General features: G+C 42.2%; 1 protein-coding gene across 3 annotated transcripts; it reads right to left on the bottom strand.

Moving 5' to 3' along the window:
• Window positions 1-856: 856 nt before the first annotated feature.
• Window positions 857-19,459, bottom strand: sept5a (septin 5a). 3 transcript variants are annotated; one of them, XM_034594965.1, is made up of 12 exons: window positions 19,322-19,431; window positions 19,130-19,148; window positions 6,687-6,777; window positions 6,042-6,128; window positions 4,858-4,981; window positions 4,580-4,714; window positions 4,270-4,387; window positions 3,995-4,096; window positions 2,667-2,763; window positions 2,433-2,568; window positions 2,201-2,303; window positions 857-1,412 (listed from the first exon to the last, which is right to left on the bottom strand). In XM_034594965.1, the coding sequence occupies exons 1-12, from the start codon at window positions 19,360-19,362 to the stop codon at window positions 1,350-1,352; spliced, it is 1,116 nt and encodes a 371-aa protein (XP_034450856.1). In that variant the 5' UTR covers window positions 19,363-19,431; the 3' UTR covers window positions 857-1,349. The 3 variants fall into 3 exon arrangements, with proteins under 3 accessions (XP_034450856.1, XP_034450853.1, XP_034450855.1); XM_034594964.1 differs by having other exon boundaries at window positions 858-1,412; window positions 19,130-19,143; window positions 19,317-19,459; XM_034594962.1 differs by lacking the exons at window positions 19,130-19,148; window positions 19,322-19,431 and adding an exon at window positions 8,300-8,805.
• Between the last annotated feature and the right edge of the window lie 1,398 nt (window positions 19,460-20,857).

The following is a 20,857-nucleotide window of genomic DNA, read 5'->3' on the forward strand; positions in this document are numbered from 1 at the left end:
GCGGCTCCAGCCCCGAGCTGCTCGGACTCCGGAAGTGACAGAGGATGCTGAGCTGCGTTCTTCTCTGGGACTTCGGACTGACAGAGGCAGCGGAGCCGGACTGACGAGAAACAAGGGTTTATTTGTCACACCTTTATATAAGAGGGGCACAGGCTGAGCTCAGAGCCTTCAGGCAAAATATGTTCTGTGTCTCAGCATCAGCAGAGTCAACACACACACACGGTCGCACACACACACACACACACACACACACACACACACACACACACACACACACACACTCAAGCAATCATAGGATACACACCTTCACTGACGAGGGCAGAATTATTAAAACAGAAGCGTAAACACAGCATTTGCTCGTCGTTATTTTCAACACCTCATCGTAGCACAGTAGCAAACTGTGGGTCATGATGCATTTTAATACAAGCACAGGGGCATTGGCTATAAAGCAGTAAAAATAGGTCCACAGCATTCAGCGGATACGAGTAACGGCAGCATGCTCGCACATGTACCAACCCTCTCATTACGTCAAAGGCTCTCCATTCACAGTTAGCCACTGGCAATAAGTGCATTTTCAGCTCCACCAGCACACGTAAAAAAAATGCTGGAGGAGGATTTTTTTGACTTGCCATATGTTAGAAAAAAAAAAAGGTTACATGAAGATATTAATGAGGATCAGAGAGGAAATAAACATCTTAATAAAAAGTAAAGTCACTGTTGTACCTCAGCTGTCAAACAAATGGGAGATTTATGGATGGATACCTGGTGTTGTCTAAGGAAATTTCATGAAATACACACACTCGCTCACGCCAACACACACACACACACACACACACACACACACACACACACACACACACACACACACACACACACACACACACACACAAACACATAATAAAAAACAATATCCAGGTTCAAGACCAACAACCTAAATTTCTTTACAAAACATCTTATGTCACACATGTTCATACCCTGACAGAATATTGAAAAAGGTCTAGCATTGCATTTATAAATTAGATACACTGACTAGTAATTTAAATTACACATTAATATTATATATGTTAAGACTGTTTAACCACAGAAGGTGGAGGGCGGGGGGGGGGAGGGGGGTCTCAAACAAATACTTTCAGAGAAGACAAAAAAAAATAAAAAATACAACTCTGATGAAACAAGTCTCCGGGCAAACAAACTATACAAAGCACCAAACTGAAGATAAATGTACAACCAGAGTTGCCACTGACACTTGACGTCCATCGCTCCCTTGTCTGGAGGTGTCTCTCACTGTCGTTCAGGGGGGGGGGGGAAACAGCAGGTGGCGCTACAGCACAGCTCTGCTCTGGGAGATGTCACTGGTCTTTGTCGTGCATCTGCTGCTGCATCTTGTTCAGCATCTCCTGCATCCTCTTCAGCTGCAGGCGGAGAGGAAGGTTTGGACGGTTCAACTCATGCATTTAAAATTCTCACTGGTTTCACACATAAACAGATTAAACATTTAGGAAAATGTGGGATTTCCTGTTATGTTGGTTTATGCACGTGGCTGATGAGGCAGCTCTTTGCTCATGAGAAGATGTTTCATGCTTTATGTGATTACTTAAGAAGAAAACGCAAAACGTTGTGGGATGGGACATGGGCCAAAAAGATCCCATAAAATGTTGGCACGGATCCGAATATCCTACTCCTCCCTGCTGGTTTGTTGCTCTATATTCTTGAATCCCTAAATAACACTAACGAAATATCTAGTGGCAAAGTTTCCACATGATGATGCCATGGTGACATTTTTCTCCAAACCAGGAATGATAAAGTGTCAAATCATGCTTGCTAAGTTCATGATGACCAATTTTTGCAAAGGTTTTAGGTTACACAGCTTGTTTTTCTACAATAAAAGTGTTGAGTTATTGTTTTGAATCGTTTCTGCTTGCTGCTTTTGCATTTCTGAGCACCTCGTGTTTTTCCTCTCTATGCATCTAAGGATTTGTTTTTTGTTTGATTAAACAATTCTCCGGGAAAGACTGACAGAGGACTTGGAGCTTGAAGGTAAAACTTATCAAGGTTTGTAAAGATTAAAGAGAAGATGTATAAAAGTGCAGAGATTGAGGCAAAGATTTAAACCTTGATACATTCAGGGTTTGTCAGTGGTATCAGATATAAAAACAATGGTCATTCATCGTCTGTTGAAGCAGCAAATGATGCTTCGTACCTCCTCGTCTTTCATTTTGATGAGTTTCTCAGTTTCCACATCTGGAGTGGACAGAGGCAGGATGGGGATGGGACTCTCCATTCGGTTGTCCTGAGCCAGTTTACTGAGAGAAGAGGAGGAAACGGAGGAGGTGTCAACGAGACAAATCTGATCTGACATCTGTAGCGACGACATCAGCAACATCAGCGGTTTATGTTTACAAAACTCCATCAGTGTTCCCTCACACACGTACCTGGTCATCTCCTGTATGCACTGTGCTCTGTAGTTTTCATAGTGGACGTCACAGGTCACGTCTTTCAGGTCGTGCATGTGCGAGCGAATCAGCATGTTCCTCAGTTTCACAAAGTCACAGTGCGACTGGTTCTCCACTGAAAGACACAAAAGACAAAGATTCAGTTTCACACACACAAACTGTGTCGGACTCATGCTCAGGCTGACGGGAGAGGAAACACGAAGATCATCGTACCTTCTACGATGCCCCAGGGGTACAGTCGTCCTCTGACCCTCTGCCCCCGAGCCTCCACCACCGTGTTGCTGCCGATCACAGCGAAGGGGGTGCACTCCTGCAACACACACACACGAGGGCAGCGTTAACTGCTGTCTGCCCAGAGGAAGCTGACTGAGCAAACTGAGCCCTGATACACATTCACAGTTACACACATTCACATGAGAAACGCTGAGCAGCTCGAGATGAACCTGACTGTAACTGTTGAGACACGTAAAAGATCTGATCTGATCTGATCTTCCCGGCTGATCAGAGGATTCATATCACAAGCCTTGGCCTGCGTTCATCACCTCTGAGCTGCAGCTACGCTTCAATTTAAGAGAGCAAATATTAAAGGGTCAGTTCACCCAAATTAAAAAAAGACACTTAATCTTATTGACTTTGTCTCTTGCCATGTAGACAAATCTAGTTTTATTAATCCAGGTTTTGAGATTTAAAACCTCACTCAACTCATCTTTCTATAGTTTCCCAGTGAAAGTCTCTTCAGTGTGTTTCAAGAAAATGTGCCGGTCAGTTTCCGACACCCTCTTTCCGACAGCAGAATCAAAATAAGCAGCATTTGTCAAGATTTAAATTCATATCTTCACAAAACTACCCCTTCATTTCAGACTTTTCATTATGTTCATCAGAACACAATAGGGCAATCAGCGGTATGAGGCCATTCAGAACACATGTAAACTCCTGAACTTCTGCAAAAGTTCAGAAACAGGTGAAACAGACTGAAGCGTTTAGTCTGGATAATCCACAGACCTCACTGAACAGCTTTCATACTACAGCTGCATTCAAAAGTTAATTCCCTGTGAAAGTGGCTCACAGCGAAGCCGGTGGATTATCCTGTGAAACGAGGACATTGTTTCAGCACAAACACGTTCCTGTTCAGGTTTTCACAACGTGAGGAAACAAAAACTAAACTAGGTGTGAAATTTAGATCTTATTTTACAATCTCTCTACCTGAAACTGAAACTATCTGCATGTGGTAGGAATAAGAAAATCAGAAATCATCTAGGTTCACATACTACTACTTTTTTTTAAGCTTTCCATTGCATCTCATTGTTTTCTTTAATCCTTTAATCAAGCTGAATGTATAATCATTTAATATGTTAGAGAAAATATAAAACAGGGATTAAAACTGAATAAAAAGACTGGCAAATATGTCAAATGAATTATCAATGCAAATTATTGTTTGTTCTCCTACTTTTATTTACTTAGATTCACAATCTGTCGAGAACATTCAGATATTTCCATTCACAGTGAATCAGTGAATTTCCTAATAGAAGTGTCCGACTCACCTTCAGCTCTTTGTCAAGTTGTTTAAACTCTTCATCCTCGTCGGAGTCACATTCAGGGAACTGGTACACTTTGATCCCGAACTTGTCTATTTCCTCTCGTATCTACACACACACACACACACACACACACACACACACACACACACACACACACACACACACACACACACACACACACACACACACACACACAGTGTTATACAGTGAATAATAAAACACACTGCAAACATCTTGAATTCTCTGCGGAGCTGCAGATCTACAGATCCGTGACTCACTCTGTCTTTGAGCTTCTTTATCTCGTTGGGCGTGAGGCAGTCAGCTTTTGCAATGAGTGGAATTATGTTGACTTTTTCATGCAGCGCCTTCATGAACTCAACATCGACCGGACGCAGCCTGTGGAGAGAAGTTCAATACTGTTTTAATCGTTGACTTCATGAGTCAGAAAAGGTGCCTCAGTGTGTGTGTGTTTGTGTGTGTGTGTGTGTGTGTGTGTGTGTGTGTGTGTGTGTGTGTGTGTGTGTGTGTGTGTGTGTGTGTGTGTGTGTGTGTGTGTGTGTGTGTGTGTGTGTGTGTGTGTTTTATTACCCGTGCCCAAATGGAGGGATGAAGTAGAGGCAGCAGTGGACCCTGTTGTCCTGGATGTTCTTTCTGTTCAGTCCACTCTCATCCCTGAAGTATTGCTCAAACTGCTGATCTATGTAGTCTGTGATCGGCTTCCAGCTATGACACACACACACACACACACACACACACACACACACACACACACACACACACACACACACAGAAACAGACGACATTAGCAGCTCCTCAAGACACTGTGAGTTCAGGCTGAGTCAGACACAGCAGATCCTCAGGCTCACCACTCGTTGTTGTTGACGGCGTCTCCGAACCCCGGCGTGTCTACGATGGTCAGCTTGAGCTTGACTCCTTTCTCCTCGATGTCGACCGTGTGCTTGATGATCTCCACTGTTTGGTTGATTCGCTCTGAAAAGCATTGACACGGAGAAGGAGTCACAGAGTTAGTGAGTGAGTGACAGGGAGGGAATGAGGGGATACAACAGATGAAGGATGATAATGGATGGAGGATTTTGATGGTTTTTCTATTCATTAAGCAATGGTGGCATGATTGATTATCATTATGCAACTTATTAAAAAGCTGTTTAAAAGGATAAAGCTCTTGATATTGCTTGATTTTTATAAACAAATCCCATGAAAACAGGTTTTTACTAAAAATGACTTTAACAGCACTAATTAGTGCATGTGATGGGGACAATTTTTAATGATGGATTAATACACATTTGCAGCTCTAGAGGACGCTGCACCAACTGTTCATAGGTTCAAACCTGTTATTACATGTTCACCCAGGTTGCACAACAACACACACAACACAACACACTAGTTATTATGTTCAGCTAATGTCCAATAAAGTTTACACATCTGACCTGTTATTCTCATGAATACTGGGAAGTGTGGGATTATATTTCAAATTTAGGAGTAAATAATATAAGAAATATGAGGATATCAGAAATATTTGACAAAAAATGACTGAGTAAACTTTAAACTGCATGAATATCAGCAACAACATGAAAGACATGAAACACACATACATCTTTTGTAAACCCTAACCCTAACCCATAAATACAAGGATATGATTAAAACAAACGTACACCTACATTCATGAAGGATTGGCAGATTTTTCCTTGCATCACATGAATAAAATCTTTACAAGCTAAGTTTTCATTCTGTGCTCTGATTTAATAAATAACTGGTCTGAAATTAGCTCTAGATCTTTAGATGTTTATAATGGATACGTCACCCACATGTGTTTTTAACAGTATATAGAGGACAATCTTGTATAGAGATTTATCAGTTTTTTCTCATATACAACAAAAATCTTAAATATCACCAGCGGTACACATCGCCAGTTAATAAAGTACAAATGTACAAAAATAGATTTTGTCGCTGCAGATGTAGGTCAGACGTTGATGTGAAAAACCAAAATAACAGACATCAGAGTGAGACGATAAAGAGCAGGAAGACTCACCCTCAGCGTTCAGTAACTTCCTGTCTTTGTAGAGGTCTGTGAGGAACAGGCTGTTGACCAGGGTGGATTTACCCATTCCAGACTCTCCTGCAACACACAGACACACAAATATAATGTGTGTATATCAGATACAAATGAACTATTTGTAGTGATAGAAAATTAACCTTATGTTCCTGTATAAATCCATCAGTTTGTATTGAAGCTGTTTTATTTTTCCACCAAGGACGCTATGTTTTCACCCCTGTTTGTTTGTTTTGAATGTTTGTTTGGAAGCAAGATTACAGGAACACAACAACAAAAGAATTTCCCAAAAACATTTGACTGATCTCACAGAGAATAATTCAACAATCTTGATTAAACAAAATCTGTTATATTCAGGGGACCGATATCTACGAGTGTGTCTAAGTTAGTGCAGCTTGATTTAATTTAAGGGGACTGTTGGGCCTTGGTGGAGGTATGTGAAGTATGTGCTGTACTGAGACTCATTCTGGTTAAAGATGTGTTGATTTAACCTCATTGGTCTTTTCAGAGGCTGCAGCTCGCGGTGCAGCTGAATTATATTGTTTTTCTAAAATCTTGTCCACCAATGTTTACAGGAGAAACACTCGTTTTCTGTCACGTTCGCTCGTTCAGCTCCAGACTGACCTGCCACCATCAGTGTGAAGTCGAAGCCTTTCTTCACCGACTTCCTGTGGACTTGATTGGGCAAAGTTGCAAAACCCACATACTGTTTCTCCTGAGACGGAAACAAAAGACACAGAAGAGGAAGGAGAAGGTTTTTAGTTTCAGTAAAAAAATACTTTGTGAAAGAATCAGTGATGTTTCAATCAGTTCACTTGACAGCTGCTGTTGAGCTGAAACAACGAGTGGATCACACAGGAAAGTAACTGGCAGCTATTTTGATAAATTCTTTTTCCCAATATTTTCTCAAGCAGAAAAAGGCAAATCATTCTCTGGTTACAGCTTCATAGGAGGACTTCACTTTAGGCTTTAGGAAAAAAATATTATTCCATCAATAGGAAAAATAATCAACTGCAACCTTAAATTACTGTCTCTAAATTTCTCTTTTTCTTTCACGACCAGTTCAAAACCAATAATAAACGTTTTGCAATTGTTTGAAAGCAGGACTTCTTGTATCAGAGTATTTCTACTCTACTTCTTCCACCACTGCACAACATGCTCACGTTTGAGAAACAACAACATGGGATTATTTGGTCTTCTTGTTAAAAGAGTTATAAGAAGTTATTAGGTAATTTGACTAAGTGGAGAATCGACTCATTGTTTCAGCTCTACAATAAAACATCAAAAGTCAGCAGTTTAAAAATAGACGCAGACGCCAAATAACCGTTTTAATGTGGAGACAACATGAATCTGGCTCCGGCTGATGCTTTAAAAATGACCACAACAGCCTTTAAAATACAGAAAATCTACAACTGCGTGGAAAAACACGTGAACAGCAGCATTCCTCCTCTTCCCAGCTGAGAATAACCAGCGTCTCAGATTTTCCACTAAGTCTCTCACAAAGGGAACCACAGGATGCCAGGCTCTCACTGTGTCGGACAGTAGCTCTCAGTCCTGCAGGGTCTCACTGCCGCATCTGGCAGAACGTCATCTTTACCCCGCAGTGCTGACAAGTGGAGATAGAAATACACACTGGAGGCCCCCACCGAGTGCACACACACAAACACACAAACACACACATACACACACAACACAGAAGCTGCATTCAACAGAACTGAAAAGCTCTTTTTTAAACTTTGCAAACACACGGGTCCAACACGCAGTCAGAATCCATATACGCTGTCATAACTTGTCACAGGCATTTCCGACAGCCCCCTCGTGTGAGGATCGCTTTCATAAAAACCCCCACACACGCACCCACACACACACACACAGACACACACACTCAGATGGTGCAATCATACACACTTGCTCAAACAGCCAACTGAGTGAGAATGAGGAATGCTGCATATAAATCAGTGCGTAATCATAAAAATAGAGCATTCAATTATCCCAGCAGTGAATCTGTCACCCTGCAGAAATTTCCCAAGAGTAAACTGAACTCAGAGACGTCCAGAGAAAAGCCAGAATGTCAGTAGAAAGATGCTGACAGTGAGTTTACAGGTGTGAGGACTTCTTGTTTCTGCATTTCCGAAACTAATCCTGAACTCTGAGACTTTATATTTCAGTGTATTCTGAAAGATCTTCTTTTTTTGTTTATCCTGCATTTATCTCCTCCGACGAATCCAAACCTTTACCTTCTGTCTGGCCGTTCTCACTCGTGGGCACAGCAGCCGTTCCACCAGTTTTTCCTGCAGCATGATGGCATCCATCCCAAACCGCTCCGACACTGACGGACCAAAATAGCCACGGGTCTCAGAAAGTCAAAAAAATAAACCCAGCAGGAAACAGGATGCAGCAAAGACTATACAAGCTTATAAACTCGTCTGTCACTTTCTCTCTGTTCCTCAAATGTCTCTGATGCACCTCTTTCCTGTTTGTGCTCTTTAAATCGGACCCCGTTGTTCCTCTTACTCTCTCTCTGTCTCTCTCTGGATTCCCTTTTCTTTTCCTTTCCCCTGCCTTCCCTCCTCCTTTCTCCGATCCCTTTCTTTCCTTTGCCCTGTGGCGCTCCGACTCTCCCTGTCCAGACAGGTACAGAGGAATTCTGTCTGAGAGGGAGGGAAACGCGGAGAGAGGGAGTACGAGAGAGAGGTGGCAATTTGAGGGAGGAAACGGGGCAGGGATGGAAGCAACGAAAGTCTAAAAGAAACTCATTCATTCGGCCTGTGCTCCCTCCCCCAGCTGCGACAGTTGAAAAATAAAAGTCTGCGCTGAGTGAAGTGACCACGGTAACGAGGAGGAGCAGACGGACGGACAGAAAGTGTGGAATTCACTTTTAAAAGATATGAAACAATAGAAGAGCTGGTTTGAACTTGACTGTGACAAAGTCGCAGCAGATAAAGACACAAAAGCTGCAGGAACAGGCCTGAGCAGTGAGATAATCAGGTTATCAAGTGAACTAACATGTCAATATGTTTGGTGACGGCTGTGAGTGTTTGTCCACGCGTCCTCACCTGAGCTTCATATTCTCGTGTCACATGTGTTGTATTGAAAAGTGTTTGTGTCTCCTAACTTTTGGTTTTACTTAAATGATTCGTGTCTTGATTTATAATGTATTATGTGTATTATTCGTTTTGAGAACCTCAAAAATGAGCCACGGTTGTTTTTCTTTTCATTTCCAGTTCATTTCTTTTCCAATATTTTTCCTCCAGATGACCAAGATACGCTTATTCTACTTTTGAACAAATTTAAAACATATATAAAGCTTTAATCAGCATGCTGGTTTTTATTTATGCTTTATTTTGAAACTAATATTTCTCTATATAAACCCATTCAACAACACAGTTAACTGTTGTTTTATTTTGATCACGTCAGGAATAACCTTTATCAAAAGTAATAGTTCAACATTTTTAACACATTTACTATAACTTACAGCACGTGAATCAGTTTTGTTGGGTCATTAAAATTCTTATAGCGGATATCTATGATGTCATTTCACTTAAAGTTTAGAAAGCCCAGCTCGAGACTTTGATGAAAATGATGCAAAGGAAATCAGCCACCATGTTGTCTACTCTGGTTACTCTCAGTGTGTGTGTGTGTGTGTGTGTGTGTGTGTGTGTGTGTGTGTGTGTGTGTGTGTAGAGGTGAATGAGGTACATGTCATGGCAGAGGTTGAACTTGATAACTTCCAGATGTGATGGTGGTTTGTGTGTGTGAGTGTGTGTGTGTGTGTGTACGTGGGTGTGTCCGCCTCATACATGATGTGGGCAGCAGAGCTTAAATGCTCTTTGAAATAGAAGAAGCTGAAGCTGTTTTTTTTCCCCCTCTTTCCTGCTCCTCAGCTAGGCAACACCCCGCGGTGATGCCACGTACAGGATGCAAACGTCCCCACGTCACTCCACAGGAGGGAGACAGAGGACTCAACTCGGATTTTAAAAAAGTTCATGATTTGGGGAAGAAACACTTGAGCTCTTCTCAGCCATGACAGTGAGGCTGATGATAGAAGAAGAGCTGAGGTGATGAAAGAGTGAGTTGGTGTATGTGGAGGGGGGGGTGGGAGGGTCAATCTGAATTGCAAAAGGGAACAGATGCCATGAAATGGTATTACAATAGACCCCCGACTAAACCCCCACCTCCAGCACCTCTCTGTGGCCAGCTGTCTATTCACACACACACACATGCAAACACACGCACACAAACACACACACACACACACACAGATGCACTAAATATAATCTGCAAGTCTAATGAGATCATTATGTTCAATGAACAGCATCAGAGGGTTAGGGGACGTATATGTAACCTAAAGAAGGGATGCAAGCTATCATATTGTAATGAGGCCATTTTACGATGACGTCATCATGATTCATCCATTCATACAATCTTATTGGTCGCAGAAGTTGATGCATTACTACAGTGTGTGATGTAATTTTCTCGCTTTGTGATGACGTAATTCCTTCCATATCATCATGAATCATTTTACGGTCTATATAAGATTCAGGTCGTGTCTATATAATCCTATAGGAGGCAGAGATCCCTCAGAAAATGTCTTTTTTAAACTGTGTATGATGTCATTTTGTGACTTCTTTGTGACTTCTTCATGACGTCATGTGATATATTATGATGGGGAATCGCTTTCTGATCCATAAAAGCTCTAGATCGTCTCTCTGGTCCAATCATTTGCAGAGATATCTTGGAAAATGTGCTTTTCAGACCATATTGTTGACCTTGACCTTGACCTTTGACCAATCAGCTCCAAATATGAATTGCCTGGAGACGCCCTCCCAAGTAATGTTCCTATAACAAGTTTAGTGGGAATCCATCAGGGAGCTTTTAAGTTATTTTGTTCAAACCCACACGGAGATGAATGAAAGTGATGCCAAAACGAAGGAAAAGGATGAATGGGGGAAATGTTAATGTACCAGAAGAGATTTGGAATAATTAAATACTATAGTATGTCCTTCCCTCTTGATTTGTGAACACAATTATGGTCAAACTCATGAAATATCAATGCACTCTGAGGCTTTCACTGCCCAAACATCTGTATAAAGAGCTTCAAAGTTGCAGGTCGGCTTCACCTCTCTGCTCGTTTCCAGCTGATCAAACAGAGAGAGTGTCGGATGTAGAACAGCAGGTGCAAAGAGACATCGAGGAGGAACCATGAGTCAGGACTAATGACTGGAAACACAAGCTGCTGTATGTGTGGGCGACTTTAAAAGCATCTTCAAACTCCGTTCTTCACTATGTGACTGAGTCTGCGCTTCTCTCTGTGTTTGTTTGTCAGTTCTGCAGAGGCACAGATCCAGAGATCAGCCACTCGGGCAGCAGGCAGCGCTCAGCTTCTTCCTCTCACTTCTTACAAAGCTGCGGCCTTAAAGGAAGCAACTCTCAAAAGGCCACAGCGGTCGACTTCACCGCCAGGCTAAACACACACACAAACACACACACAGACACAGACACACACACACTATACAGGACAATATCCAAATGACTCTGGTCCAGCAGCGGACACATCACTCCTCACTGCCAAACAGTTTCAAGACACCACAACCCAAACACAGAGGACGGGCGAAAGAGAATTTAAAAATCTAAACTCAGCATGAGAAGAATCACACATCTGACAGTCCAGCTTGTTCACACTAAACAGTCTCAGACAAACACGCCGGGTTCAGGTTTCTGTCGGATCAACTGACTGGTCCACTGCTGAACATGTGTGTACAAGATAACGTAGGCTGAGGCAGCACAGTGGTGCAACGGTTAGTTCTGCCGCCTCACAGCAAGAAAGGTTGTGGGTTTAAATCCTTTCTGTGTGGAGTTTGTATGTTCTCCCCGTGTCTGTGGGGGTTTCCTCCAGGTCCACAGACATGCAGACTGGGCTTATGATAATTGGCGACTAAATTTCTCGCAAAATGTGAGCGTGAAAGGTTGTTGGTCTCTTTATGTCGGTACAGCAATGCACTGGTGATCTGTCCAGGGTTTTATTTCCTTACAAATTAGAAAATGTGAAAGAATGAGGTATCTTCTTGTCTCTGTAATCGGGGCCTCCTGAATGAAAATGTTTCAAAAATCTAACTAAATTAACTGTAAGTGAATTATATTCATTATGACTTTGAGCTAAATGCTCATATCAACATGATTCTACAGCTGACATCTTCATGTTGAGGGCTTTATGTTCTAAACCTGTCTCCTTCTAATTAAGTTCCTGTACAACTAAACTGTGACAGAAAATATCATAATCTATTTGCAGTAAAACGACGACAATATTTTCAAACCTGCTGCTTCCATCGTGGAAACCACAGACCAAGTGACTGTGGGTGTGAAACTTACACTCTGCTGTGACCGTTATGTGCTTGGTACAAAACAAAAAAACATGTCGCCAAACACATTACATTTACTTTAGCTGTACAGACCATTTCCACCATCATAGATTAGTGTGTCAAAATTGTAGCATTTGCTAAATAACTAAACACAAAGTGTAGCTAAAGCTAAAGCTGGTCAGAGTATCATTAGTTTTGCAGATATTTGGTCATAATCCTCCAAAATTTACCCTGATGATGGAGAGAGACAAAAGGTTAATAAGAGATTTGAAGTTATTACAATTTATCCTGAAGTGAACATAAATGTCTAAAAGTTGCTGGAATATTTTGTTCTCGGCTGACGATCACAGACCTACTGACCCTTAGTCCCCCCCCCCCCCCAAGAGCCACAGCACAGGTGTGAGTAAAAGTGAAACTGAAAGAGGAATTAGTGGTAGTTGGAAAAGTTAAAATACTGTAATATAAAAATATGTACATGACAAATCCTCTCCACTTCAAGAGAAATAAGAACATCTGTATTCAGTTGCTTTCCACCCTTCCTCAGAACGGAGACATGATCTTGAAAATCAATCATCAAGTGGTATAAAATGGTGGGTTTAGAATCATGTGGAGTCTCTGCAGCAGCAGCCAGACGTCCTGTGATACAGCAGTGAAGAGCGGTGAAGAGCGGTGACCTTTACCGACGACTTCTCTGCATCTCCCTGCCGTCCAGCTGGCACTTTCACACCATTAACCCTGACCGCTTCCTCCACATCGCAAACAGTGAGTGAGGCAGGAGAGTAGAGGGGTGATGGGAGGGGTGAGGGTCGGAGGGACTGACGGAGAGGGGGGTGTCAAAACAACATAAATGGACCCAAAGTCTCTGGCCTCCCTCCTCCCCCCTGTGTTTTCTCTCCTTGGAGATGCAGAGGCCTGCGTGCACTTGGCTCTTAAACATGCTAATCTGACAGCATGTAATTGCTCAGGCAACAATAAAATAGCTTCAGTGAAGGACACTTGGCGATCAGAGGCCAGTTTTAGCATCCGCCCACTCAGAGACGACGGACACTGGTGGGAACAACAAGGCTTTTCTATGTTGAATGATACAAACGAGTCAGTTAAATGTCTGTCGGACAAAAGGCAGAAGAAAGTGTGTCGAGAGGACGGAAGTTAGAGGAACAGATTTTTCTCATCACAAACAAACTGATCCATTCGTTATTGGTCTGTGTCACAGATCTCTAATCTAAAAACACATCAAACAGCGACAGTGCTGCTCTGGTTGTTTCGTTACAATAAACAGGAGCACTGAAGTTTATTTTTAGCCGATTTCACTGTTAGTTAGTTTTCAGCCAAATGCACCATTTACTCCTGTTTGTTTAAAAGTACAGTCGCCAGCTGTTAGAGGAAATTATCTAGATTTTTTTAATGAAACAATATATTTACGACCTGTTTCGAAAGGTTAACATTTTCAGGAGGTTTGAACGAGCTTTGGGTCGAGTGATTACGTCATGGTTTTAGGAGATGAACCAACTCTGTGTTAGTTTTGGTCTCTTCTTGGGATTTGACGACACCGGATCCGTTTTCAGACACGAACTCTGGAAAATGTCGCGAAAATTGGATCGGAATTTTTTTTTCTCATTAGTAGAATGCAGCAGGAGATTTTCCGGCTCAGACATGTTCACAGCAACAGGACCAAGCGAGGGGCGGAGCCTGGGCGGAGCCTGGGCGGAGCAGCACGTGACGTATTAATTCCACTGCAGAAAGCACATTGTTTTTGTTTGCAGCACATCCACATGGCGCCGGCACTAATCGTTAAAACCTCCTGAATCCAGTTGTCGCTCCACGTTGACGTCTTTATTGGCATCTTCTATGTGTACGACAGCTCTTTTTCATCCGGAGATATTTGTATTCTACCAGTTTTGTATCTGTCACATTTTCCTGCTCTATTCTCAGATGGGTCTCCCTTGGACATTTCACTTGGAGGCTGGCAGGAAAAGTTCCACAAAGTTTCCAGAGAACCTGACGCTGACATTTGTGTTCTCACATACTGCTCCTCTGGAAAATGTCAGGAAAATTGCCAGACTTCGAAGACGAATCAATCTTAAATTCAAAGTCACTTTACGTGTTTCTATTCATTGATTGATTGTTTTCAATTGTGAGCTCAAGAGCTACACAGTAATGTTGTTTTATATGTTGTTTGCTGTGAACTGACGTGACTGAAACAAACCAACCAATCTACTGCCCCTCTGGGGTTTAATACAGTTTCTAAATCTAATCCTATCCTGCCTGTTCTGGACATTTGGACCATATCACACAGTCTTTATCAGAACATCTAGTTTGCTCAGTTTTTGTCTTTTGTGATTCTTTACTTCATTTTGCTCTTTCATATGGATAATAAAATGTTTAAAGGCACAGATGTGACAAACTCATGGATGAGAACCATGAAGCCACAATCTATGGATTTTTATCTGTATTGTTATTTGTCTATTTCTATTGGGCTCTACTACTAATATTGTTTACCACTGGAGACTCATTGGTTGCTTTTCTTTTGCTTTTCCAAACTTCAGCAACAGAAAAGAGTGATTTTTTAAATTTCACTCTGAATTTGAACAAGTCACGCACTGTGTTCAAACTGTGTCAGTTTCTCAAAGTGTAGAATAAGATCATTTGAAACAATAGTTCCACATTTTTGGGCAATACGCCTGCGAGGATCACCACCCCTCTGGTGACTGGGACCTGCTTTTGGCTGCAGCTTGAACCGAACTTCACACCATAATGAGGATCAGTATTTCCACCCAAAAATGAAAACTTCAAGTTAAGAAGATCAAAACGTCTTGGGTCGGCCACTCACTCTTTCTGCTTTCTGTTTAGGAGACAAAGCCACAGGGGGCTCAAATCCCCAGTTTCCTTACCCCACCCATCCCCCCCGAGACGCGCCTGTTCCTGCTCTGCAGCTGGTCCTCACCAGGAGCCGGTGGCGGTCCCATCTGTGGCAGCGAGAGTGTGTTTAAAGAGTGAGAGGAGGAGTGAGTGTATCTGAAGTGAAGTTACACATGTGTTTTATACGTCTGACTCAACATCTGTTCACTGCTGCAGCGAGACATCCTGGGAAGTGACGATGACGACAACAAGGTGTGATAAGGTGGAAAAATATCAATTACCTTTAATTTGATCCCAACACTTTTATAAAAGTTTGTACTGGCAACTTTTTGGCTGCCGAGTCATTAAGATACAATTTTTATTAAACAATGATATTAGACACTCAAACATGTCATCATCTGGAGTAGTGATTATAGACTATGTCTTTGTATTACTCCTCATTTTACTAATTATTTTGTGTTTATATATTATTCACCTCCTGTCTTTACACTGTTTTTTAAATTATTTGTACTTTTGTGACCTTTCATGTGACTTTGTCTACGTTCTCATATGTCATACAGTTATATCATTGATTTATTAAGTATCCATAATAAGTGTGTGTACTTCTGTGTGTCTTTGTATGTTTTTAATAGAAACAACTGCCAGAAACAAGCAGGAGAAAATCTACATGGCTAAATCTGTTGGACGCATGTTAATTAATGTGCATTGTGCCTTTTGGATTAATACAAATAAACAGATTCTGTGATTACTAAAGAGTGTCTCACTTTCTAATTAGCCATCAGGTCTGCACGCCTATATGACTATAACATTCTAACAAAAACACTACAACCAGGCAGCAGTTGTTTATTTCTTATTTTTAAAAAACAAATGTGAAGTTGAACAGCTTGGACCGTGTGCTGAGATTGTTTCAAAGATCAAGAATGAACAGTTTTGCTTCAACTCTTAATCTGACGTGAAGGAGAAGAGCTCAGGAAAACTGAAATTCACGTGATTTGATCAAAGGCTCATAAACTAAGCACTAATGGACTTTATGGTGAGACTTTTCATTTTTATATGTTGTTACAAGGATCAAGGACAGATTTAAGTGTTTTTATTCTAATCTTAATCTGATGCGGAGAAGTGCTCAGAAAAATGTTTTCAGTTCATCATGTGAGACTCATTTATTAACTAATGTTTACTTTTTGAGATGACGGCAGCAACACTGGAAATACCGGAGCGTCATTACATGTGGTCATAAAGGTCAGGATGTTCTTACAGTGCTATAGCTGTTATTTTCGAGGTGCTACATCGTTTGATCCCTCTGTGCATCACTATATCGAGGTGATGTAATATCCAATCTAACTGTCCATAAAACTGTGATTTTTCTCTGTGATGAAAAATATTCCATGAATATCCTCCCACACACCGAGAATAATCACCACACAGGATTGTGGGTAGGGCAGATGGTGTCGTCCAGTCCTTCGTATCAGAGAAGTGATAAAAACAGATTAAAAAAAGACTGTTGCCTGGCAACGCAAAATCACAGCGAATGAAGTCCCATGAAGTGATGGGAGTTTGAAGGAGGAGGAGGGAAACGTGGAAAGAAGAAGAGGAGAAGAGAAGAGACTGGGAACGTTGTGAGAATATTGATTCAGGAATGATTATCAGCTTTAACTCTATGATCAAATCATTGAGTCAGTCCTCCTCCTCCTCCTCCTCCTCTGCCTGGATGGTCCAGAATATGAAATATTTTTCTCAAAGTGTCCAACCGGGTCAGATGCAGTGGAGTATGTGGGAGTAACGAACGTTTCACCGAGCGCAACAAAACCCACAAGGTGTGAAAACTGTGTAGTAATCTGAATACTGAGCGTGAGTGAACCACTATACGTGGATGAAAATGAATATGAAGAGAGAACCGTTTGCTTTGATTGTAATGTTAGATCTTTTTTTCTGTTTCCGCGCAAAATGCTGCAAACCACAACTCTACAAGAATCATGCTAATCCAGGTTCCCAGCAAATCTACTCATAAGCTTGTGTGCCTGTGTGTGTGTGTGTGTGTGTGTGTGTGTGTGTGTGTGTGTGTGTGTGTGTGTGTGTGGTTATGATGCATGTGACCACAATGATTTCAGCCCCTGGATTTGGTCCAATAGTACATTTGTGTGAGAAAATTAATTTGTAGTCAACCTGACCAGTTTATATGTGGGAGGAGATGGAAAACGTGCACAAAGGAGAGTAAATACTGGACCAATATGAAAATATATATATATATATATTGTATATTATTATAATAATAATAAATCTTCTATACTTTTCTTAACAAAATGCTTCACAAAGGGATGAAACAAAAATGAAATAAGTTAAAACATTAAATTAAATTAAATAAAGTGTGCTAGTAATGATTTTTTTATGCTTCTTATTGCTGTTTAACTTTTTAATTTAGGTTTATTGTAAAGCATGTTGTAATACCAGTGGTGAAAATAACTGAGCGCAGGTATAAGTATTGCATTTGCTTTCAGGTACTTGTATTTACTTCATACATTGACTATTATATATTATTTAGAGCTACAATGGTTATAGACATTTAATCTATTGTTGTATTTAAATGTGTTGAATTATTAGCCGATAAAAATAATAGGAATCACTGAATCATTTAAACAAACCCACATGCAACCACTTATCTACTGTCACCAGACACCATGAACCGAGCAGGAGGAGGAGGAGGAGGAGGAGGAGGAGGAGGAAGGCCCGGGGTCATCAGTGAGCATCACCTCCACTGAAGGCTCATGTGGCAGCTTCGTTTTTCTGCTGAACCTTCACCAGGAGGGATTCAACCAACAGCAACGACTGAAATAATGCTGAAGTCGTGCTGATGTAGCGTTGACAATTAGATCAACTTGAGGACAGATAACTGCTAATATTTGTGTCAGGGAGCGGAGGAGAGGAGTAAAGGAGAGGAATGAGGGAGAGTAAGGAGAGAATGGAGGAAGAGGGAGAGGAAGGAGGGAGAGTAGGGATGGAGAGTAAGGAGGGAGAGTAAGGAGAGGAGGGATGGAGAGGGAGGAAAAGAGGGATGGAGAGGAGGGATGAGAGGAGGGAGGAGAGGAGGGATGGAGAGGAGGGATGGAGAGTAAGGAGGGAGAGTAAGGAGAGGAGGGATGGAGAGGGAGGAAAAGAGGGATGGAGAGGAGGGATGAGAGGAGGGAGGAGAGGAGGGATGGAGAGGAGGGATGAGAGGGAGGAGAGGAAGGATGAGAGAGAGGAGGGATGGAGAGGAAGGAGAGGAGGGAGGGATGGAGAAGGAGAAGGAGAAGGATGAGAGGATGGAGGGAGAGGCAGGAGAGGAGGGATGGAGAGGAAGGAGAGGAGGGATGGGGAGAAAGGAAAGAATGGAGGAGAAGAGGGATGGAGAGGATGGAGAGGAGGGAGGGATGGAGAGGAAGGAGAGGAGGGATGGAAAGGGAGGAGAGGAGGGATGGAGATGAGAAAGGGATGGATAGTGAGGAAAGGAGGGAGGGGCGGAGGGATGCTGATGCTGTGACGCCGGCCTGCTCCACATATGCGTCTAAAAATGAAATCTAACCTCCTCTTCCTCCTCCTCCCCCTCTTCCTCCTCCTCCTCCTCCTGTCAGTGTGGAGACCAGGGCTCAGTCTGTGGTGGCATGGCTGCTCTCAGCAGCCTCCATGCATCTCTCACACAAAACGAGCACATCGAATAAAAACACACGCGAATACATCAGCTCAGAAGCGTCAACACCACCGATGATGCTGCAGAAGACGCGACGCTGTGCGACGCTGATCTCAGACAAAACCTCACAAGAAACACGTATATTTCCCCAAAACACAGAAAATGAGCACACGAGCGTTTCTTACCTCCGCGTTGTCCTCTGTTGGCCATTATGATGGATGAGGAGGAAGAGGAGGAATCGGAGGAAGAAGAGAAGGAGGTGCAGGTGCGGGGATGCGCAGCGACGCCCAGAGACACAGAAACATGAAGCGGTCAATGCAACACGGATAAACACACCATCATCTGCATCTTCTTCACCATCATCTTCCTCACCTGTTTTCACCGGGATCCGGCTCTTGTACCTGATGTTGCTCGTCATGTTCTCCGCGCTCCTCCCTGGGTCGCACCGCTCACTGACAGCGGCCCCTCGCCTCCAGAGCCCGGACACAGAGCAGGGGGGGGTGGGGGGGCGGGCTGAGCCGACAGGGAACTCCCCCCTCCTCCACTCAGCCAATCACACTGCAGAGTTTAACCACCAGCTGAGGCTGTCACAGGACGCCATGAGGGGTGGGGGGGGGGGGGGGGGGGGGGGGGTCCACAGCAGCCTCACTGACTGACTGTCTGTCTTCATCTTATTATCCAAGGTTTACATGGACGTGTTGAAGGACAGAGGTTTGTCCCAAATCTTGAAGTATGAACGTCGATCACATATTTGACTTAAAATCATCAAAACATCTGCTTCTACTTATTAATCTAATAAATCTGTTGGATTATGACATTCACCACTTAGCTTCATCCTGCTCAAGTTTCTCTCTGTCCCTTTCTGTGTTGGTTTGTGTGTTTGTTTGTACACAAGATGACGCAAAATATACAGGAGAGATTATCACACAACTTGGTGGATGTGGGTCAGGGAACTTTTTACTGATTCCCCACACACCAAGGCATATTCAGAGGACTCATATCGACGAGTGTGTGCATTTTGGTGCAGTCTGGTTGAGTGTAAGGGGACTTTTGTGTAGAGGTATGCGCTCCACTGAGTTGTTTTGTGGGGTTTCTACTTTTCTAGTTTTTCCACAAAGCCGGTGCAGCGTTTCAAGGGACTGTGTCGCCCCGCCCAAAAGAAACACATGACACCTAACCACTATTTTAGCATTCAAATTATAAGCAAAGTGCAAACTGTAATAGTAAAAGGCAGTAAAACCCCACCACCAGCCCAGGCACATTACAGTTACACGTTTTGACTTAAAGCAAACATGTCAAATTGTGATTCTGGTAGAAAGTTAGTGACGTGGAGCCTCGGTAATATGTCATCAACCATGGTGTCGTTACAGTAAAGAGCAGATCACCGATTTTACGGAGGTTCTCACAAAGATGTCGTTGCTTTTTGAAAAGGCTTTGTAATAAAACCCTGATGCTGAGATGATATTGTGGTGATTTCAGCTGCTCAACACGAGAGAACATGAATAAAAACATCTTGAATTTCTCTTCATTTAAATTGTGCTGTTCTCGCCAAGCTTCACGTTTACACACAGTAAAAATCTTTCCCACAGAAATACATGTAAACAGCTAATTGATAAATATTTATCTCTAAATGTCAAGATAAAAACATCAGAAACAAATGTGCTCACAAGTCTGATGAGCCGAAGTAAATAAACCACAAGTCACTATGTGCCATTTATTGCACTGAAGATACTGGTCCATTTTCTATTGTACATTAAACATGGAATTTATTAATAAAAAACAAATAATTTTGGCTAAATATTTAGATTCTTTGAAGAGGACAACAAGGAAGATTTCAGCAAGAAAGATGTGATCTTAGTTTTCTTTCTATCAGACGAACCTGATAAAAACAAATTAACTGACAGTACCTGAAG

Source organism: Hippoglossus hippoglossus, chromosome 9, assembly GCF_009819705.1.
Source record: "Hippoglossus hippoglossus isolate fHipHip1 chromosome 9, fHipHip1.pri, whole genome shotgun sequence".
Lineage (NCBI taxonomy): Eukaryota > Metazoa > Chordata > Actinopteri > Pleuronectiformes > Pleuronectidae > Hippoglossus > Hippoglossus hippoglossus.

What these genes read in the sequence shown, in the direction of transcription:
- sept5a (XM_034594962.1), bottom strand. Translation starts at nt 8,374, where the DNA reads ATGGATGCCATCATGCTGCAGGAAAAACTGGTGGAACGGCTGCTGTGC. An exon ending in GAAGTTACTGAACGCTGAGG is followed by an intron (nt 4,982 to 6,041) that starts GTGAGTCTTCCT and finishes AATGCTTTTCAG; the next exon opens with AGCGAATCAACCAAACAGTG. An exon ending in CCCCTGGGGCATCGTAGAAG is followed by an intron (nt 2,569 to 2,666) that starts GTACGATGATCT and finishes TGTGTCTTTCAG; the next exon opens with TGGAGAACCAGTCGCACTGT.